The sequence below is a fragment of the Mucor velutinosus genome, assembly GCF_035048745.1.
Source record: "Mucor velutinosus strain NIH1002 chromosome Unknown tig00001564, whole genome shotgun sequence".
NCBI lineage: Eukaryota > Fungi > Mucoromycota > Mucoromycetes > Mucorales > Mucoraceae > Mucor > Mucor velutinosus.
Window position 1 is genome coordinate 1,349,426 of NW_027041906.1, and position 23,624 is coordinate 1,373,049.

The following is a 23,624-nucleotide window of genomic DNA, read 5'->3' on the forward strand; positions in this document are numbered from 1 at the left end:
AACGAAATATAGACAGAGTAAATACAATTAGAACTGAATACTTTTACTATGTTATTCCAAGATTGAATAATCATCAAAACTGCAGTGAAATCAGGTTTAAATGGATTTCACAAAAAAAATAAAGCAAAGGTAAAATACAATAGAAATCAACTGTATTTTATTTTGTGTATAAAATGAACTGAAGATCCTGGAATTGAGTAAAAAAAAAGAAGAGTATTTATACATTTGCAACTAGCTTGTAGGATTAGTGATGATAGAGAGCAATAGGTGCTGCTATTGCGATATCTGGCAAATGTTGTTGATGTTTGATTTAAAGTGGTAGTCAATGCAGGAGCACTGGCCATAAGGGTCGATTTGAGTAACCTTGATGGGCTTGGGTGAGCTATCGTCATAGCATGATTTAATGTAACCTTGATGGTTTAAAGTGTGATGTTTGTTATTGAAGCATGGAATCCTTTATCTGGGATATTGTGCAACTATGGCAGCAGGGCATAGTTGTCATATTTGAATATGCTTGTTATTGATTTAATTCTATTTGGATAAAGATACCATCACCTATTACGACCATCATGGGTGTGATTGAATACACTGTGATCAGGAGTGATTCATTCACACGATGTGCGATATAAGCGTGTATCTTTACTTTAGTATTTTTAAATGGGTTTTTGATGTACATTTGAGCGCTTTCATTAATAGATCCAAATAGCATGAATTTGAATGAGTGCTATTTGATGAACTTTGGTTTTCAATTAAGTTGCGTTTGGGTGGCTATTTCATTACATTGCCCCCAGCCAAACTTTTTGTGGGGAAAAAGTTGACAGAGATATGAATTTAGACGACCAAACGTGATTTGATTGGAACATGTAGAAGGAAGGAAGACATAGATATAAGCAAGAGCAGAGAAACAAGTGCCGAAGGCAGTGGAGGAAGGAAAGCTGGAAGCTACTAATGTTTGCGGCGAGTGTTTTCGCGGCTTGTGTGATCAGTGCCTGCTTTTCGCTTGTTACCAGCCTGTTTTGAGGGGCGTTTGTTTGTAGGTAGTGGTGCATGTCTTTGATGTTGCAGTTCCTTGTTGAGCTTGACCTTTTCCCAGTATTTTTTGATTGGAATGGGAGAGGAGAACAGATCAGCTGTAATGTATTCATTTTCACGTTCAGAATAACCAGCCCATTTAACTAGGTATTCGATCTCATCATCATCGCGGTAGCGATGATCGCGAATGTCCTCAACTTCAAAGATTTCGTCTTCAATGGTAGTTTCATCAATGTTGACAGGTTTGAGTTCAGAAGGAGTATATTCACGATGCATGAGAGAATTGGTTTCGTCTTTTAGAATGTAATTGCCAGCTTGGGTACGCTTGACAACGAAATATGGGCCAGCATAGAGAGGCGCGAGTTTGGATGAACGACCTTCTTCAAGGCGGACCATGACAGGAGAGTCAAAGGCTAGTTCAGGTAGGATGTATCGACGTTTATCCATACGCTTATTGTATTCCTCAGCAAGCCGTTGTGTACGCTCTTGGAGAGCAGGAAACACGATGGTATTCATGTGTTCGATACGCTGTTGGAGCTCTTGAATGGATAGTGCAGGACGTCCATTGAGGTTGAGTTTATTTGGATTGGGATTGACGTTAACTTGACGAGCAAACATGAGACTGAATGGGGTACTGGCAGTACGCTCTTTGACTTTCATGTTGAGTGCAAGTTGGACGATGGGTACGCGATCATCCCAGTTATGCGTGTCATTACCACACATTTTGCGTAGCGTATGCTCGAATTGTTTGATAGCGTTCTCAGCACTACCATTGGATTGTTTGTAGTAAGGAAGAGAATGTCGCTGCTTGATGCCGAGCGTTTTTGTGAAGTGATCTATGAGATTGGATTTAAATTCCTTGCCGTTGTCAGCTTGTTGGATGCTAACAGCAACACCATAGTCACCATAGATGGATAGTATGGCTTGAGCGACTGTAGCGCCATTTTTGTTAGGAATTGGACGAGCTATAATGTAGCGAGTACAGAGATCAATCACAACCAGCACATAAACATTTCCCTTATCGGTGATCGACATAGGACCTAAGATATCCATAGCAATGTGATCAAAGGCGTCAAAGCTGACGATGCTTTTAGCAGGGTTGAAACCTCGACGAGCGACGTTGTGCTTTGCACATTCAGGACATGCTTTAAGTATTTCCTTGCAATCAGCGTAGATGGTGTTCCAATGTAAACCCAAATACGTGTGGATATGTTGAACCACAGACTCAATGCCAAAATGGCCTATTTTATGTGCATCTTTGATGATTTGAGCCCGATCTGCTTCTGGAGGAGCAATGTAATCCGTTGTAGAATTCTGGAATTCTTTGCTATTTAGTTTCACAGCAAGTACGTTGAGATTGCGGTCCTGAGAATAGACTGTGCGTTGACGGTTTACTTCAATCTTTTTGTTGGTGTCCCTTTTGATCAGAATGAGCTTATGCAGTTTTCTCATCTGTCGATCATTTTCATCTTCCAGCCATTTGTCTTCATCAATTATTGGATATACCCTTGAGAGAGCATCACAGAGAACATTTTCAATGCCTTTCACATGTGAAATTGTGAAGTGAAATTCTCCCAAGATTTCCAAGTAGCTCTGGAGCGTACTGTTTAGTGAAGTAGATGTGAACATGTAGGTCAATGCCAAATGATCGGTCAGGACCTCGATATCATTATGACCCCACAGTAGCGATCTAAATTTGATGAATCCAAAGACAACAGCGGCACACTCTCTACGGTTTGTAGACCAGTTGCGCTCAGCTGAATTGAGAGATCTGCTAACAAATGCAATGTGCTTGATTCTACCCAGTTTATCCTTTTGATAAAGACAGGCAGCGATGCCATAGAGACTAGCATCGCATTGGAGGAACATTTTGTCGTCCAACACTGGAGCATGCAGTATTTGGTTTGAGAGCAGTATTTGCTTGATGGTATTGAACCGATCAGTATGCAATTGTGTCCAATTCTTTTTTACGTCACTGTCATTTCGAAGACTATCGATGGGCTCAGCAACCTTGGACAGCATGGGACAAAAGTTTCGCAGATGGGAAACGACACCCATAAGCGAGCGAACTTGTTTTGCAGTTTTGGGAATGGGCCATTCGTCTATGTCAGATAAACGACGCATATCAATCTTTTGTATGCCAGGTCCAACCACAAAGCCTAGTAAAAAGACTGATGTCTGGAACCATGAACATTTTTTCACATTGATGCGCAGGTTGACGGATGTCAAGCGATTAATGGCAAGATTGATAAGCTTGATGTGGCTTTTCTCACAGATACTATGCAGGACGCAGTCATCTATGTAGTGTTCGATGCCACCCCATACTTTGGTTGGATCAACTTGGGAAGGATCCATGTTCTTTTCCATTTCGAATTTCAGTTCGTCGGATAAACCAGTGAATAAAATTGACATGCATTTTACGAACAGAGAGCTCATAAATTTTAGGCCAAAAGGGGCCCTACACCATCTGTAAAAAATGCCATTATGCGAGAATATAAGGGCGTTGCGAGATGCTTCATGCACACCATACGAATAGTATGCTTGGTGTAAGTCAATTTTACTTATTACGCGTGCGCTAGAAGACACTCGTTCAAAGATTTCGTGAATCTTGGGAACCGCATAATTTTCATGGTAATTGTCATCAATGGACGCATTGATGCGACGGAGATCACAACACACTCTCAATTTGGTGGGTTGATCGTTCTCATCCTTCTTTGTCACCGTAATCAGAGGTGAATGGAACACTGATGAGGGTTTGCAGCGTTCAACAATCTTATTTTGAAGCCATTCTTTGATTTGTTTGTCAATCTCGGCATGCGAGTTGATGGATAATGGATACTGGCGAATGAAGCAATCCTTGGGATTGGATATAGGAACATGCACTACACTTTCAGGCATGGAACATACTGCGTCAGCAGGGATGTTCTTGTTGGCATTCAGAGATTGTTCGATCTGTTGTAGAAGGATGTGACGTTCCTGAGAAGTACCATAATCAGCATTTTCTGGATTATAGACGTTTTCAGTGTCATAGTTTATATTCTTGAATTGAGCAATTTCGTTTTCGGTGTCAGGAAAGCAATGAGCTACTCCACTAAGATAGATGTTGAGGCGAGGCAAGATGTCGACTCCTAGGAGTACATCAAACTCTTCAGCCATGGAATCATTGAAGTCAATGATTTCAAAGGAATGTTCAAATGTGATTCCATTCATATAAGTTACTTTGATGGGTTCGGTGCTTCCAATGCGTTCAGCTTTAGATGCACTACCATCTTTGTTCATGCTCAAAAAGGTTAAATAACCACCCAATGCTTTGATATTTTTGATAGTAGAGATTTTTTTATTCAAAACGGATTTGTTAATGATGCTAACATCTGAACCAGGATCCACCTTTCCGATGATTCTAATGTCATTGAGAAGCAATGGTGTTATTAAATTGAAAGTGTTTTTGTTTGATGTGGAAGACTTACATTCTTTGTCTTCCATAGCCTCGCGGAAGAGGTCACTTTCGCTGGACCCGGAGTCCTTTTGCTTTCCTTTGCCATTACGGGAATGACGCTTTTGTTTCTGACTACTGGAACCAGTCGTATAGGGTCGATGACCACTATTTTCTCTTCTCACGCTCAACACCTTGAACGAACCCTTCATAGCTTGGTACTCAGGGCAAGAGTGACCGTGGAACCAAGTTTTGCCACACCACTTGCAGAAAGTGTTTCCGCTGGCCTTCTTGGGTACGTTTGCCTTTTCAACTACACGTCTTGATGAAGAACCACCTTTGTTCAGACGACAGTCCTTCTCGTGATGTCTGGCCTGAGAGCCTCCATGGTTTGAGCAGTAGTAACGAGGAGCAGAAGAAGAAGCAGCAGCAGAGGAAGAGAATCCAGATGAACCGGATGAGGATGACGAAGCGCGAGAACCACCATGTCGCTTTGCGTTGACAAACGAAACAGGACACTTTTGACTGTTGAGGACGTTCATGGCACAGGTGACAATCTGACTGGCGGTGAAGTTAGAACACCCAGGGAAGTGAACACCGAGAACAGCGTTGATTTGGATCTGCCATTCATTGGGGAAGCCGAGCAAGAATGTATCGCCAAGAGTGGTATCTTCAGATGAGTAGCCTGCCTCCATCATAGCCCGAGCGAAACGGTTGTAGTACTCCTCCGTAGTTTCTCCAGATCGCATGGTAGCGGTTTGAACTTCACGACGAGCATCCAAGCGTAGAGCAGCATTACTGAACTTGGAAGTGAATTTTTCCTTAGCCATGGACCACGACTTTGCTGTCAGCAGGTCTTGATTCAACCAGAGATCAAGGTCGTATGGAATCGTGAGTGGAATGTATCGCCGCCATACATTTTCGACAGCCTTGCCTGAAGACGAAATTACCTTCTCAAAGGAGCGCAGAAAATGGTGAATCGAATCATAGGAGATTTCGTTGGGAAAGTACTTGGTGGCATGCGAACGAAGTTGGAATTTAGGTAGGTCTTGCTTGGACAATGAGATGCCCTCATTGTCACCAGTGAGTGATGCGGTGACATTAGATTCGGATAGCTTGGCTGAGTGTTTGACAGTGGAGATCAGACGATTCAGGTCCTCGATCTTGGATCGCATATCTTCAATATGCTTTTGGCCGTGCTCATTGTTCATATCAGTTCCCTCGACCATGTCCAGCAACAGACGTACAAACGAATCCCGACGCCAGACCAATTTCTTGATGGAATTCAACGTGCTAGAACCAGCAGCAGAGGAGGATGCATTACCTGATGAACATGATGTCGACGCAGACAAATGAGAAGTAACTTGAGATGAGGATTCACCACCATCATTGGGAGCATGGTTAGCCAAAGCAGGAACAGGAGAGGATCGAAATGGCATAGCATCCATCATGGCAATATCCTCTTGATGGTTTGAAGGTTGAAGTTGTTGTCCGACATCAGTACCTTGATCCAAGTGGATGGCCTGGACTTGCTGCCTAGTGTGCTCAATGGTATCGTCACCAGGTTGACGTTGAGCAGGAGAACCTTGAGCAGAGGGGACAGAAGGAGAGCCAGAGTTGTTGGTATTGTCAGACATTGTGATAAGGTTTGTTTAATAAAATATAGTTTGAATATTGTAAAAAATGCAGTGAAATCAGGTTTAAATGGATTTCACAAAAAAAATAAAGCAAAGGTAAAATACAATAGAAATCAACTGTATTTTATTTTGTGTATAAAATGAACTGAAGATCCTGGAATTGAGTAAAAAAAAAGAAGAGTATTTATACATTTGCAACTAGCTTGTAGGATTAGTGATGATAGAGAGCAATAGGTGCTGCTATTGCGATATCTGGCAAATGTTGTTGATGTTTGATTTAAAGTGGTAGTCAATGCAGGAGCACTGGCCATAAGGGTCGATTTGAGTAACCTTGATGGGCTTGGGTGAGCTATCGTCATAGCATGATTTAATGTAACCTTGATGGTTTAAAGTGTGATGTTTGTTATTGAAGCATGGAATCCTTTATCTGGGATATTGTGCAACTATGGCAGCAGGGCATAGTTGTCATATTTGAATATGCTTGTTATTGATTTAATTCTATTTGGATAAAGATACCATCACCTATTACGACCATCATGGGTGTGATTGAATACACTGTGATCAGGAGTGATTCATTCACACGATGTGCGATATAAGCGTGTATCTTTACTTTAGTATTTTTAAATGGGTTTTTGATGTACATTTGAGCGCTTTCATTAATAGATCCAAATAGCATGAATTTGAATGAGTGCTATTTGATGAACTTTGGTTTTCAATTAAGTTGCGTTTGGGTGGCTATTTCATTACAAAAACTAGTGTAGATATCAAAGGTATTTATAGTTATTTGACAGTGCCGCAGCAATAGGACCTTGATCTTGAATGCGGGATAATTGTGTAAGCCTTGAACCAGTAACGAGGATGTGCTGCATCAGAACTCATGAACCACCAGTCAAGGATAAACAACAAAGATGATCCAGGATAGAATGTTCTTCCTAATAGCTTTGACGGAAGAACATTTGTCGGAATTGAAACCCACTTCCAGGGACGAAAGGCCATAGGCTACCACTCTCCAGGAACCAGTATATAGATTAGCCATTTGATGGCACCACTCATGTTCCTTCGTGCTGCTTGAATAAAGACCTCTCACTTCTACTATGCATCTCAGCTCATTCTCAGATCCTCTTATGTAATATACAACGCCTAATACATTTGCCTCTCAGAGATGATCTATATCCTAAACACTTGCTAGCACTATTGTTATTCAAAATTGAGGCGGAGGATGTTACTGGAGTTGCTTTTTCACGTTCTCTTTCCCACTTGTCCTTAAACAGAGCGTTGTAAAAGCTGTTATCTTGTTGACCACCAAATCCACGGTGGTTTCCTCTTAGAATTGGTATTGAGAGAAAACTTGGTGTAGTTCGCCAACTCTTCTGGAAGGGCCTTGATCAAATAACGAACGATACAATCCTCATCCTGGATTTCAGCCTGATTTCGCAATTGTTGGAATTTGTCTACAAATTGATTGAAAGCCTCTCCTTGTTGATGCACTAGTCGCTCCAACTGCTCTCTTACCGCATCTCTCATATCAATGCTTGAACGACCATACTTGTTGATAACTGCTGTACGGAATTCGGACCAAGTTAAACGGCCTTGTTTAGCAACCATGCTTGTATACCAACAAGCCATTCCAGTTGATAACTTGGCTGGTATTGTGGAATTTGAGGCTTGATAGACTAAAATTCACGGAAAAAAAAGAATAAAAAAAACAGTAATGTCAACTTGATAAAGGTATGCTTTATTATCAAACTGACAGGTGTAAAGTAAACTGAAGTCTCTCTACTGGCCAGGTAGATGATTCTTCTTATATACTATAACAATGGATAAAAGTTCTATTAATTAGATTGACAAATAAGTCAACTCAGATCAACTAATGTCTAATCATGCTAAAAGACAACTCCAGCAAGCTAATCATGATTTAGCTCTGTCTGGATGAATAATTAGACTCTCATCCGAAGTACCCTGATCTATCCTTTCTATAAGGATAATTAATATCGATCTAGTATCATGTATTATCCGATAGGTACAGTCTCCTTAGTCTATATCAATAGTACATATCTGAGTGTATATCGCTGAGCATACATCTTTAGCATGTATCTGGATATATGGCATGTCTATAGCATGTCTCATATATTGCACAAGTCTGTAGTACATAAAGTATCTGTAGCTAGTATCACGGATATAAGCATGTGTTTTATAGCGTGGATCATGAAGTGCACATCTGAAGCAACAAGCTCATATTGCATTAATCTTGGTGCCTATCCAGATATAGTCAACATCCGTAGTCAATGTCGGAATACAAGTATAAGTCTATAGCGCCATCCATGTCCGTGGTGCCATCTATAGCCTATATCTTATATAGTATGAATCTTATAGTACTAGCGTATCTGAAGTTCATATCTTCTTATAGTAAAAATCGATATCGTACATCTAATCCAGTGTACATACAGCTTATATCTAAATCTGGTAACTGGATGAACTGTCGGAATGCAGATCATAGTGGATGTATTCCACAGGTACAATTCTTTCCCAGTTGTCATGGATTGATAGACGATGAGCTTGTAAAACCAGTTCAAAATGATAATGGAAATGAGAAAGCGAATATGCTATTTAAACACTAAGGCTTTACATTTTTGCTTCGCTACGGTAGAACCACCTTTAAAATCGTTGTTATCAAGTATTGGGCTAGATGCTTGAATACTATTCTGGTATTGCACCTTCGCCTCCCTATGATAAAACCTTATATAAATTAATGCTAACAAAAGCTGGATTAAATGCTTGATTGTCATGGCCATTCACCTTCGTTTGACTACGGTATAACTCCCTCAAGGCCAATGATACCAACAAGTGTTGCCTTGAAACAACATATCACGCAATCCATAGCCGAATAGCAAACAAGAAATCACTTGATCAGATACGCTATGTTCTGGGAAGAAGAGCCTTTAATCTCTGATTAACTACGATGGCGCTTTTGTGTTCATATTTTCCAGTATCCGATATATGAAACCTCCGTGGTGCTATACCATACCATGGCCTAGAGCTTACCTTGATAGTAGTTGAATGCACGTTTATACAGTACAACTCCAAAAAAATTCACTCTGAAATTGCTAGCCAGCAACCAGCAATACTCATATTACCGGAATAGTTTAAAGAACCTTCTGCCATTACATTTTAACTAAATTATTTTCCGTTATTGGGAATAGTCAATTCGATCAAATCAATTTCAAACTTTTCAATTCATTACATTCTTACCCATGAAAATGTGATATATTTAAGAAAAAACCACAATTTGACAATACTAAGACTTTCTCACCATATATAAGAACTCAATGTTAGTTAAATGTCAGACGTGAGACCATCAGCGTCTTTATATAAAGAAGTGTGGCCCAGACGTGAGCTTTCGGCGTCAGTATAAAAGAAGCAAGCTCCCCCCTTTTTTTTTCATTGTCAGGTGTCAGGTACACACAGACTTTGTGTGTAACTTTTTTTAATTTAGTATAAATATCAACTTAGTTTGCAAAACAATAAAGATCATCTTATATCTCAATTCTATTCTTTTATATACATTTATCTAAGTCTACTCTAAAACTATACCTATACACACGACACAGGTGCACACAGACTTTGTTAGTAACTTTTATAGTTAATATGAATATCAAAAATAATAAAGGTTATTTTTTTTTCTCACTTACACTGCTGAGACATATACATTTATCTAAATCTGTTACTTATACTCACAACACCATTAAATAAAAAAACACTTTGTAACATTCTATGCGGAAACTTTTTGATAATTTTACATTTATCTGCCAGTAACTTTTAAGCGAATCAGCTCTAGTACACATTCAAAATAGCATTCATATATTACGAACTGTTCAACAACGCGATGGCATAGTAAAAGCGAATATAGTACCACAAAGTTTCGAGAACCTAATTCCACTACAGTAGCAGTTTATGAAGATTATTATCTGCAGTCTGATTGGATTATTTTGTATATTTCACACGGTCATCAAGCGATTGAGAAACAGTATCTAATGAATATTGTGGCAAACATTGTATCGTATAGTATTAAAAGACAATTTTTCATGTATGTTATCTTTTTACTATCTCATGCCGTGCAATAGATAACATCCTATTAATGAAATTAAACAGTATGGGCCCGCTTCTGCAACAAAGGCAACATAATAATGTGTGCTACTCTTTGGGGTATTCAATGCATGCATCTTTAATAAACTCAGTAAATTTGTAAGCCATGTCTTTCTACGTGTTGTATTCACATATAATCCAGTCCAGCCTTTCATAGTATTGATCTATACGAGGGCTTGATTGTTGCGAAGCGAATATGCAAAATCGTAGTATCTTAGTAGTAAATTCGATTTCTCTCCTTCTTTATTAATAATGGATTGTTTAAAATCTACATTTATAGCTGAGTTTATTATTGTTAATGATTTGGAATGTCTACGGCGACAGCCCGCAGGGTGACACCGTCGTCAAGTGTAGTGATATTGCATCTAATTCAACATTTGTTGATATTAGTCCTAATCGAATATACCGTAGCCAAGCAAAGGTGTACAACCATAGTGTTCAAGCAGCAAATTTGGGTTCTCATTTGCATTGTTAATAATAAGCTTACCAGCAACATAGGGCATCAAAATTCGTATGAATTAGTCTTACAAAATCAATATGTCTCCTGTTGAAATTACAAGCTGCACAGGTTGCAGAACTTCCCTTCCAGACGGCTTTAGCTACTAAAGATGTGGTTCATGCCGTGTAAATAAAAGCTATAAAGCATAAACATAACCAAATTGGACAGTTTCCAAGCCTTCATATCTTGACATGCAGACATTTCTGAGCCACCGGAATAACGCCAAACAATTGCACTTGAGTAGTAGTAACTTTCTGACACCTTTGCTCAACTTTTTGAAAACCTAAAAAATATGGCCAAAAATCAACCAAAAAGCATGAGGTACCCCTCATGGTTTTTTACGAAAATCAAAGGATCGCATTTTTCACCTTGAAAATGAAGACTTTTACTATGGAACATAATAAATCAAAATGTTTCTCTCGATCCATAGCAACCTCTGAAACCACTGTTATGAGGCTTTCATATACAAAATATGGCTATTTTTGCTAAAAACCTCATTTCAGATTTTATTGAATTGCTCAATAGTTTCAATCAAAACACTTATTACAGTTAGCACCATCGGAAGCGCCTTGAAAAGTACTTCAAGAATGTATTAGGAAGCGTAGGGTGATTATCACAGTACATATAGTCGAATACCAAAAGATAGATTAAAGAAGTCGAAAAAAAGGCGGAATCTGTCCAATCTTGAGCAGAAAAAAATAAGCTGAGGTTGAATTAATTTTGGCGGCGGCATTGCTGATGGCTGACCTAAATGCTTTTCTGTTGATGATAATGATGGTTGCGATGTTGATTAAATGAGGATCATGGAATTGAAAGGGTAATTGCTTAACCCAAATACTTTTTTGGGTGCTTTTGTTACAAGCGAGCCTTTTGCAATGTCAACATCTCAAAAAAAAGTCGCTGTAAATCTTACACAAGTCCTTTATTTACTTATGACCAGCTTTATGTCGCCATCTTATTAAGAGAATCAGCAGCAGTGAATGATATGACAGTTCTATTATCAAAAAATAGCATTTGTGATATACAAATACTGCATAAAATTTGAATTTCTTTCGCATTGTCCCAATAATAGGCTTTGTTTAATATCAGCGTAAGCAAAAAGGATACTAAGGGAGATACCTCCTCTCCTCCTCCTGGCTCTGATACAACCTTTCTGTTACTAACTAATAATAAATTGTTTAAAATCTACTTGATATACCAAAATGTTATAATGTCTGATTTAAAACGGCTTCGATGAGAGCCCGCAGGGCGACGCCGACATCGAGCGTAGCGAGATGAATGGGCAAGTAATAAATACTGGAAGCCTTGAACATAAAAGCGTCGTAGTAGCAAATTAGAGACTGCAAGCCCTTGTCCCAAGAACACACTGCATCTAATTTTAATGATGTTATACCTGCTATACTTAGCTGTGGATTAAGTGATTTGTGGTGTCAAGGCAACATTTGCTAACCTTGACCTTAAACAGGTATAATAACCCTAAGGAAGCAAACGTGAAAAGCCATAATAAAGCAGTAAATCTAGTTTCTTATTTTCATTTGATGCAATTCACACCATAATCCATTATATTACACCTAATACAACCCATCAACATCCCATCGGTTTTTACATACACTACTAAACGCACATCAAACTACAGTCTACACGCACATCAAGACCCAACAAATAGTCAACTAGTAGGATGACTATTACTGAAACAATACCATTTAATTCAATGACATACAAGAGCGGTTACAATTACACTTAACTGTAGATTATTTACACATATCATTTACAAAAATCTACTGGATCATCACACTTGTCTTTACACCTCAGGATTTGACATTATTCACAAAGATATAAATGGGACCACACAATTCATTCAATAAAGGATCGTCTTAATTTTGCACAGAATGATAAACTGATAATTTACTGATACATTCATTTGTATGACTTTAGTTATCTAACACCTTGTTGAATATATTAGCTTGTAGCTCATAAAATTTATATTTTTCAGCAAATTTATAAAGAAAACGTACATCTGGTACTTGAAACCCTTACATTATGATGGATCTAATGTAGAGTTATTGAATGGTCTTTGTTTTGTGCGAATCCGGTTAGTATTTGTCGAGGTATGTTCAAAAAATGGTAGCATGCAAAATCATTGATTTTGCTTCAAAATCTGCCTGTGATAGCAAGCAAAAAATCTGGTGACCTTTTTTTGGTCAGGACAATATTGTCAATATTTGATGATAGAGTTATGCCAGAGCTTCAAGCAAGAGCTCATTCGGTAGGATATGTTCTGGTCTACAATGATTAGTAATGCTTAACAATATGTTTTGATGACAGATAGTAATTAATCTTTAGAAAGCAGTCAAAAAATCGCAAAAACAATTGTACCAAATATTTGGTGAACAATGTACACCAGAGACTTGATATAAATACCATTGTATTCTGCTTTGAATTCTCTACAAGTTTCATATAAGTTTGAAAGGGTGTTTACTATCAAGAATCGAATAGTTTTAGGTCGATAATAGATTTAGAAAACTCATCATGGACCATCATTCAGAACAATAAAGATTCAATCTCCGTTTGGCCTTCGCATGTGTACTGATGTATCATTCTCTAAACCGGATCTCCAAATGCGTAGAAACAAGCAGTTCAAGCACCGGTCACATCAGATCATAAATTTTGACATGAAACAGGATTCAGTTACGATCCATATCATGGCATGTTCAGGATAATGGATTGGATCTGTTATCCTATCACCCAAATCAACCCATCTAATACCTTATCCTCACATCAAATCCCTCAATTCGAATAGTATATAAACCCTCTTATTTTCAATGTAATAAACAATATTCTTTACCTGATTAATTTCATACTCTTTTTTTTATAAATAATTTATTTCTGATAAATTAGCTACTACTTTAGCAAAGCGATATTTACGTTGTTGTTACAGCTACATTATTTATACTCAATCACCTTAATAAATTGCTACTTTCAAATTATTAACAAATATTAGATATGTCGTCGGTAAGTCTAAATAAAGTTGGACTAGATACTTTCAGTTATGCTGGATCTGAGCATGACTAAATGAGTTTGAGCGGATTTGACATCATGAATCTGTAATTTATATGGTGTATATAATGGGTCTGATTGTTTATAATCTCTGACATTTGTTAATGTGGAATACATCCACTATGATCTGCATTCCGACAGTTCATCCAGTTACCAGATTTAGATATAAACTGTATGTACACTGGATTAGATGTACGATATCGATTTATACTATGATCATGAGAAGATATGGACTTCAGATACGCTAGTACTATAAGATTCATACTATATAAGATATAGGCTATAGATGGCACCACGGACATGGATGGCACTATAGACTTATACTTGTATTCCGACATTGACTACGGATGTTTACCATATCTGGATAGGCACCAAGATTAATGCAATATGAGCTTGTTGCTTCAGATGTGCACTTCATGATCCACGCTATAAGACACATGCTTATATCCGTGATACTAGCTACAGATACTTTATGTACTACAGACTTGTACTATATATGAGACATGCTATAGACATGCATACGATATGCTATAGACATGCCATATATCCAGATACATGCTAAAGATGTATGCTTAGCGATATACACTCAGATATGTACTATTAATATAGACTAAGAAGACTGTACCTATCGGATACATGCTACTAGATCGATATTAATTATCCTTATAGAAAGGATAGATCAGGGTACTTCGGATGAGAGTCTAATTATTCATCCAGACAGAGCTAAATCATGATTAGCTTGCTGGAGTTGTCTTTTAGCATGATTAGACATTAGTTGATCTGAGTTGACTTATTTGTCAATCTAATTAATAGAACTTTTATCCATTGTTATAGTATATAAGAAGGATCATCTACCTGGCCAGTAGAGAGACTTCAGTTTACTTTACACCTGTCAGTTTGATAATAAAATATACCTTTATCAAGTTGACATTACTGTTTTTTTTATTCTTTTTTTTCCGTGAATTTTAGTCTATCAAGCCTCAAATTCCACATTTTTTTCAACTCAAAGGTTATCACTTTTACACTTTATCTTATACTCTACATTTTATTATTCTACTTTAAAAACTATTTTTATCATGTCTCACAACCAATACAACGCTACCGAAAACACTCAAGAGGATATTGCTCAAGACTCTATCCGTGTTTCTTCTCCTTATGACTCATCTATGCAAGTGGATGAGCACGCTCAACTTTCTGCAGTTGATCATCTTCTCAAGAAGATTGACACTGCTCAGGCTCGCTTGGATCAGATCCATCGTAACGCTGGTGATACTTACACTGAGGAAGAACGCTTGGCGGCTGATGAAGCATCTGCGTCTATCGAATGGCTCAGCAAGCAAGTCAATGCGATTACTAAGAGGGCTGATTCCAAAGCAAGACCTGTCAATCTCAATGAGATCCCCCGTTTCCAGGTGGTAGGACAAGCTAAGCATTGGCCTGACCATCCAAGATTCACCACAGTCGATCATTTCTTCAGTGCTTTTGAGAACGTCATCAGAGCATCCGGTAATGAAGTAAATTTGGTTTGGAAACGCTACGTGCCTGTTTCACTGCCATTTGACTTCGAATCATGGACCAAGAATGATCTTCTGGCATGCAATGATTGGGATCAAGCCAAGGCATTGTTCCGCAAACATTTTGGTGCTCCCATCAACTCTGAGGAATCCATGGCCAAACTCTTCAGCATGCGCATGAAGAACAAAGATACTCTACAGGACTATACGAATAAGTTCATGAAGTACGTCAAGGATTGTGGCTTCCCTCCTAACAGCAACATGTTAGCCAAGTTCTATCAGTTCACGCTGTTACGCAAGAATCAGCAAATGATGGTCAACCAAATGTCCGTCAAGCATGGTTCCAACCACAAATGGACTATCAACGAGATCTATGAGTGTGTGTTGCCTTTGTTCCTTGTTGACGAGCAAAATCGTGGTGATGATGATGTTGAGGTCGACATCAGAGGTAAGTGTAAGGGTGGTTCTGGTGGTTCTGGTTCGAGAACAAAGATGGCAAGGGTATCTGCCACTGGGTATTTCTGTGCGAAGCATGGCGGGAGCAATGCCAACCACAACACCATTGACTGTAAGTCAAGATTGAAGCACTTTGGCTCTGACAACAAGCCTAACCGGGCTACTACTGCTGCTCCGTATTCTATGAATTCCTCATCCTCTGATCCCAAAACCTGCAACTTTTGTGGTAAGCCCCGTGCTTACGGTCATCGTTGTCAAGAGTTCTACGACTGGAAGAAGGAGAGAGAATCAAGGAAGAACATTGGTGTGCATACTGTACAAACAACCACTGTTCGCAAGGACAACAAGTCTGGTTCTGGTTCTGAGACCAACGATGTTACCATGGAAAGTAGCACTGATTCTGACATTGGTGATGCTGTTGGAGATGTCACCATGGAGGAAATAGATGCTTGCTTGGACGAGATTGAAGCAGAGGATGCCTCGCTCAACTGTAAGTCTAATGTGAAAAATGTACCTGAAAGTTTCAATCCATTTCAGTTACTGACTCCTATTATTTTAGAGAGCAAAGAAGGAAAACCAGTCCGTTTGATCGCGAAAGTAGATACGGGATCAGATTCCACCTTCTTAAATAAAAACATTTTTCACAATAAATTACTATTCACTTCCCAAGATATTATTTCTGTTGAAGGCAATTTGAACTTTCTGAGTCATTCAGTAAAGAGATTGGGTAAAACACCAGCTATCAAGATAAGATATCTTAATGACATTGCATTTGATCACTCGTTTGAGCTATCCAATTTTATTCAGGACCTAGGCGATTTTGATGTGCTACTGGGTGTAGACACATTGAGTCGACTTAGAATTGGGCTAACTGGCGTTGCTCACAAGTTTGCTGATATTGGACATCTTACAGAGGAAGAGAAATCAGAGCTTCTTGAAAGCATCGATTTCGAAAATGTCAATTTTGATACCAAACATTCTATTGATCCAGAAACCGCATCAATCTTTGAATCCCAAGCTGAGGAGAATAAGTATATGAGCAACATCCAAGATGCTATTGATGAGAATCAGAGAATCAAGCCTGGAACGTTTTGTAACGTGCCTGAATCTGAGATCACTATACCAATCAAGGAGAATGTTGATTACTACGTCAAGCAATATCCGATCGCACATCATGCAATGCCCGAAATCGAAAAGCAATTGAATGAATGGCTGGATGCAGGAATTGTAGAACAGTGTAGACCTAACGGCTTATTCAACAGCCCTCTCATTGCAGTATCAAAGAAGGACAATGATGGCAAACCCACCAAAACTCGAGTTTGTATGGATGTGCGGAGGATCAACCAGCATATGCCCAACAATACAAACCAATTTGAGATACCAAATATACAGGATATCTTCACCCGGATCAAGCAGAAGGGGACAATATTTTCGAAAATCGATCTGAAAAACGCATATTTTTCATTTAGAATTTCTGACATATCAAGAAATGTGCTTTTGTTCAATTTTAGAGGAAAATCGTATAGATGGTTAGGCTGCTGTTTCGGGTTGCGCCCAATCACATCTGTCTTTAGCTCTGTCATGAACATTTTGTTTTCTGATATGCCCAACGTGGAGGTCTATGTGGACGACCTATGCCTCGTATCTTCATCCTTATCCAGTCATTGCGAATTGATTAAGGAGGTGCTGAGACGCTTGACACATGCCAACTTAAAGATTGGTGTTGAAAAGTGCTCCTGGTTTCGATCTAGCATCTACTTGCTAGGCTTTGTAGTTGGTCCTCATGTTTCCAAGGTTGACATGCGACGTCTCTCTGACATTGATCATTGGGGTCCATGCAAATCTGCCAAACAGGTTAAACAACTAGCTGGTGTTATTTCATATTTGAGACCACACATCCCAAATCTGTCAAAACTGATGGCGCCTATTGATGCTCTACGAAATGATCCAGATGCTGGTAGCAAATGGACTGAGGAGCACACCAAACGACTTGAGATTATCAAGAAGGTCTTGTTATCTGAAGCTTTACTGACTGCACCAGACATGAATAAGAAATTTTATCTTGAATGTGATGCTAGCTTATATGCAGTTGCAGTCATTTTGACGCAGCGCGACGATCAAGGACGCACAGTCTATGTGGCGATGTTGAGCAAATCTCTGACCAAATCCCAACAGAACTGGCCTGTCCTGAGACGAGAACTGTATGCCGTGTTATTCGGTTTAGTTCGTTTGCGACCCTTATTGTACGGGCATCCTGAGATTGAGGTTATGACAGATCATCGAGCTCTGATTTATATCTACACATGTAAATGTCCTACTAGAGTCATTCAAAATTACATGGAGATTTTAAACGAGTATCCCCAACTGCAATTCACTCATATCAAGGGCTTAGACAACATCTTACCTGACAAACTTAGTCGCTTGTATGAACCTTTAGAAGATCATACAGAGCTGGCGGGAGACAGTGATAAGAAAATTGCTAAATTACAAAAGAATATCATGAGAAGCAAAGGCTCCAAGAAACGATTCATTGGCAACAATAAGCAAACAAAGCATTATCTAACCAAGAACAAAGTAGTCTATAATAAAGACAAGCACTTGAATGTACTTGCTATGAAGATCAAGGAGGGCAATTATGAAAGCGTTGCTTACATTGCACCACCTGACAATGAGAGAGACCAACTGCTTCGTGAAACTCATGAATTTGGACACTTTGGTGCCGCTAGTATTGTCAAGAAACTACATGAAGAAGGTATTCATTGGACAGGTCTATATGATGATGCAAAGGCAATTTGTCAATCATGTATGGAATGTGCAAGACACAATGTAGTTCAAAAGGGTTATCATGAACTGAGAAACGTTGTAGCGTATGGTCCATTTGATCACATAGGCATTGACTTTCTTGGTCCGTTAACTCCAACCAACAATGGCAATATATATATATTAGTTGTATACGACATTTGCACCAGATTTATTATAACTCGTGCATTGCCCAACAAACAAACCGATACTGTCGCTAGAGCTCTGACTACCATCTTTGGAGACTTTGGCGTAGTACAAATACTACAATCTGATAATGGACGTGAATTCAAGAGTGCTTTGATGAGCGAGATCGGTAAAGCACTTGGCATCAATCAAAGATACTCTACGGCTTTCCACGCTAGGGGCAATGGTGCATCCGAATCAGGTGTTAAAAATATTCTTAATGCACTTCGTAAGATGGTCAGTGAACACATCTATGACTGGGACTCGGTTCTACCTGGAACTCAACTGGCTATAAACACAAAAATTAGGTATCGCACAGAGAGTGCACCTTTTCAATTGATGTTTGCTAGACCATTGAATAGATTCGTAGACTACGATGATCCTAAGATCAAGGACAACTTACCAAAGAAGCCAATGACTCTCGGTGAGCTACGCAAGAAGGCAGAGATTATGAACCAGGTTGTCTTTCCAGCTATTAACCAAAGAACACAACGCATTATTGAAGAGCAAGCAACGCGATTCAATAAGCATCACAAGATTACACACTTCAAAGTTGGTGATTGGGTTATGGTAAGACTTCCGCATAGAGAAAGCAAACTTGAGGCCGCTTATGATGGACCCTATCAAGTTGTTCAAAAGAAAAGATCTACATATGTGTTGAAAGACGATATGAATGAACTATTACATCGCGACTATGTGCCATCTGAATTGAAGCTGGTAGCAATCGACGAGTCTATCATCGAACAAGAAGTATATGAGGTTGACGAGATCAGAGCGCATCGTGGTCCTGAACACAATAGAGAGTATTTGGTAAAATGGAAGACATTTGGAGAAGCTGCCAACTCCTGGGAAACTGCTGCATCGTTCAACAACCCTCAAACCATTCGTAAGTACTGGGCAAAGATCAAGGAATATGAGCTGCTTGAGAAGAGAAGACAGGCACTAAATAGTGACACTGCTTCCTCCAAATCAAAGCGTAAGCGTGATGATTCTGACAAGCGTTTGAGAGGCTCTAAGAGACTCAACGTTGCGGAACAGTAAAGTGATGTTTGTCATGGGATATATCAGGGCAACATGCAAATTGCAGTAGCACCTTTAGACTATCACATTGCGTTATATCTTTGTCAGCGAATGCGAAATACAGATCATTGATCGTTTACATAATTCTTTGAATTAGTCAACATGCGTTGAAACTGGTGGGGGCAAATGTGGAATACATCCACTATGATCTGCATTCCGACAGTTCATCCAGTTACCAGATTTAGATATAAACTGTATGTACACTGGATTAGATGTACGATATCGATTTATACTATGATCATGAGAAGATATGGACTTCAGATACGCTAGTACTATAAGATTCATACTATATAAGATATAGGCTATAGATGGCACCACGGACATGGATGGCACTATAGACTTATACTTGTATTCCGACATTGACTACGGATGTTTACCATATCTGGATAGGCACCAAGATTAATGCAATATGAGCTTGTTGCTTCAGATGTGCACTTCATGATCCACGCTATAAGACACATGCTTATATCCGTGATACTAGCTACAGATACTTTATGTACTACAGACTTGTACTATATATGAGACATGCTATAGACATGCATACGATATGCTATAGACATGCCATATATCCAGATACATGCTAAAGATGTATGCTTAGCGATATACACTCAGATATGTACTATTAATATAGACTAAGAAGACTGTACCTATCGGATACATGCTACTAGATCGATATTAATTATCCTTATAGAAAGGATAGATCAGGGTACTTCGGATGAGAGTCTAATTATTCATCCAGACAGAGCTAAATCATGATTAGCTTGCTGGAGTTGTCTTTTAGCATGATTAGACATTAGTTGATCTGAGTTGACTTATTTGTCAATCTAATTAATAGAACTTTTATCCATTGTTATAGTATATAAGAAGGATCATCTACCTGGCCAGTAGAGAGACTTCAGTTTACTTTACACCTGTCAGTTTGATAATAAAATATACCTTTATCAAGTTGACATTACTGTTTTTTTTATTCTTTTTTTTCCGTGAATTTTAGTCTATCAAGCCTCAAATTCCACAGTTAATCTGCAAAATATATGGCCACTGGTACTATTAGATCCGGTAGTAGTCTACAATATGGTAGCAATTGACTTTATTTTTTGTTTCTAGCTGTTCAAACCGTGCAATATTGATTAAGATTTATTTATTAAAAAAAATGCTACAATGAGAATTAGCCTTCATTAAATTTGGGGTATGGCAGAAGCAGCTTTATTAGCTCGATTGACAGATCGCGATCATAGCCATTTCAACAATTGGTATAGCACTAAGACCCAGCAAGTGTTCTCATGAAAACATAGATGTCTTTATGTAGAATCCTATTTGATGCTTTCAAGTGAGCACCTTGACCTTCTCAAAGAAAAATGCTCTCGTATGAAAACATCGAAATTTTTAAATATTCGTAAGCCAAAACTTTATACATTTATATGCGTCGGTAAACGGTATAATAAAAGCGAGAAGATCAACGACTAACTTCAGTAAAATACATGTTTGACCCACATGTCGTCGGATAGCTGCCTCACGTCTTTAGCTTTCAGTCGATGGTGTTTAGAATAACAAAATATAGACAGAGTAAATACAATTAGAACTGAATATATTTATTATGTTATTCCAAGATTGAATAGGGATCAAAACTAGTGTAGATATCAAAGGTATTTATAGTTATTTGACAGTGCCGCAGCAATAGGACCTTGATCTTGAATGCGGGATAATTGTATAAGCCTTGAACCAGTAACGAGGATGTGCTGCATCAGAACTCATGAACCACCAGTCAAGGATAAACAACAAAGATGATCCAGGATAGAATGTTCTTCCTAATAGCTTTGACGGAAGAACATTTGTCGGAATTGAAACCCACTTCCAGGGACGAAAGGCCATAGGCTACCGCTCTCCAGGAACCAGTATATAGATTAGCCATTTGATGGCACCACTCATGTTCCTTCGTGCTGCTTGAATAAAGACCTCTCACTTCTACTATGCATCTCAGCTCATTCTCAGATCCTCTTATGTAATATACAACGCCTAATACATTTGCCTCTCAGAGATGATCTATATCCTCAACATGATTGAATACACTGTGATCAGGAGTGATGATTCATTCACACGATGTGCGATATAAGCATGCATCTTTACTTTAGTATTTTTAAATGGTTTTTTGATGTACATTGGAGCGCTTTCATTAATAGATCCAAATAGCATGAATTTGAATGAGTGCTATTTGATGAACTTTGGTTTTCAATTAAGTTACGTCTGGGTGGCTATTTCATTATACAAAGAATAAAAAAATTATTATTTGTAGCTTATACATAATGGCCGATATTATAAAAACAAGAAAAGACTTATTTGAATAAGATCAGACACAGAAACTAAAAATTTATTGACGATGACAAGAGTTGTTATTTTATTTATACTACGTTCTAAATGCCAAAGTAGCAATTTATCTTGTACAACGCTTATCACGTCGTGTGAACCTCAGCATCTAGATAGCTGAGATTTACTTATTATCATAGCTTGCCCATGTTGTTGCACAGCACAGACATATCTACCCACCAAGAATATCTTAATCTTTACAGACAGTTGTAGCCCTTCTGGCACAACAAAGTTGACACATATTAAAGTAAAACGAGGCAGAGTAGTAGCTGCTTTGCAGCTTCTGGATATACGAAGTTCAGATTATGTTCGAACATAGAAAACAATCAAAAGTTTAACGTCACATTGTAGTAGCAACAGTAGGATCCAGTATAGTAGTAGTAAGCAGTGAAAAGTAGTAGTATATTTGATGATAGCGAAGAAGGTTGTTATGTCAAAATACAATGTAAAATTGAATCTGCCAAAGAATTACACTTTTATTGAGAATGCATCCCAAGGATGCATTTATATACTTTTCATTATGCTCGGGTTTACAGCATCATGATGAACTATAATACAAATAGGTTTACTATCTACCCAACAATTGATTTGTAAATCATGATTAGCATGATTTACCCAAAGGACCTAAGAATAGCCTAAAACCTTTAGTGTGAGACCTTGCTATGACATTTGATATAACAAAGGCAATCTACAGAAAAAAGAGAGATTCAGTTACAAAACCAAAGTTGATATGTAACAATAGATTGTACAAAACTAGACAGTGTTATCTTTTGGGAGATACTAGCAGCAAAAATCAAAGAAGAGGTAGTTTCAGTATCGAAGTGTAAGGCTACTACTTCAGTGGACGTTCAAGCGCATGGAAACGTCTCACGTAAACAGAGCATTTGCAAAAAATGAACGTTTTTGTGCGCGGACGGGGAATCGAACCCCGACCCTTGCCTTGGAAGGGCAAGATTCTACCTTTAAACTATCCGCGCTTCTATGTAATTAAAAGTTTGCTAATAGATAAGTCCAGTAAAATATTTTTTATCGGAGAAGCAATGGAGTGTAACCTATGATGGTCTATTGTAAACTCCGGTGGTAGGGTCGATTTTGTATAATAATTATTCGGAAAGGAAGATACTCTACATCCATTAGCGACTTGTAATAAGTATCAAGTAACTATCTTATTATCAAACAGTGCTGCAACAGTTTTAGAAGGACACCCAACTGACATATTTTGTAGATCCCTCTATTTTTATAGTAGAAAATAATGGCATATAATAATAATTGAAACAACATCAGAAAATGTCACGAGATAGTTGTTAAAGGGCAATTCGCATTTACTGTAGTTGCCGTTGAAGATTTCTCATTATACACACTTCTAATTGAGCTCGTTTTCATGTATTGTATTAATTTGAATGAGTTTCCTTCTCTGCAGCAGTATT

At 38.4% G+C, this 23,624-nt stretch overlaps 3 protein-coding genes and 1 non-coding gene across 4 annotated transcripts; 1 reads left to right on the plus strand and 3 right to left on the minus strand.

Moving 5' to 3' along the window:
- Positions 1–945: 945 nt before the first annotated feature.
- On the minus strand, positions 946–6,102 carry BET2 (Rab geranylgeranyltransferase; the record flags this gene model as incomplete). Its single annotated transcript, XM_064829936.1, has 1 exon — positions 946–6,102. One exon carries the CDS (start codon positions 6,100–6,102, stop codon positions 946–948), a length of 5,157 nt encoding a protein of 1,718 aa, XP_064682438.1.
- Positions 6,103–7,389: 1,287 nt separating this feature from the next.
- ATC70_010726 (uncharacterized protein) lies at positions 7,390–7,707 on the minus strand (the record flags this gene model as incomplete). Its single annotated transcript, XM_064829937.1, has 1 exon — positions 7,390–7,707. The coding sequence occupies one exon, from the start codon at positions 7,705–7,707 to the stop codon at positions 7,390–7,392; it is 318 nt and encodes a 105-aa protein (XP_064682439.1).
- A 7,170-nt stretch (positions 7,708–14,877) lies between these two features.
- On the plus strand, positions 14,878–19,797 carry ATC70_010727 (uncharacterized protein; the record flags this gene model as incomplete). Its single annotated transcript, XM_064829938.1, has 1 exon — positions 14,878–19,797. One exon carries the CDS (start codon positions 14,878–14,880, stop codon positions 19,795–19,797), a length of 4,920 nt encoding a protein of 1,639 aa, XP_064682440.1.
- Positions 19,798–23,103: 3,306 nt separating this feature from the next.
- Positions 23,104–23,174, minus strand: ATC70_010728. Its single transcript has one exon. It is a non-coding gene; the product is annotated as a tRNA-Gly (tRNA).
- Positions 23,175–23,624: the final 450 nt, after the last annotated feature.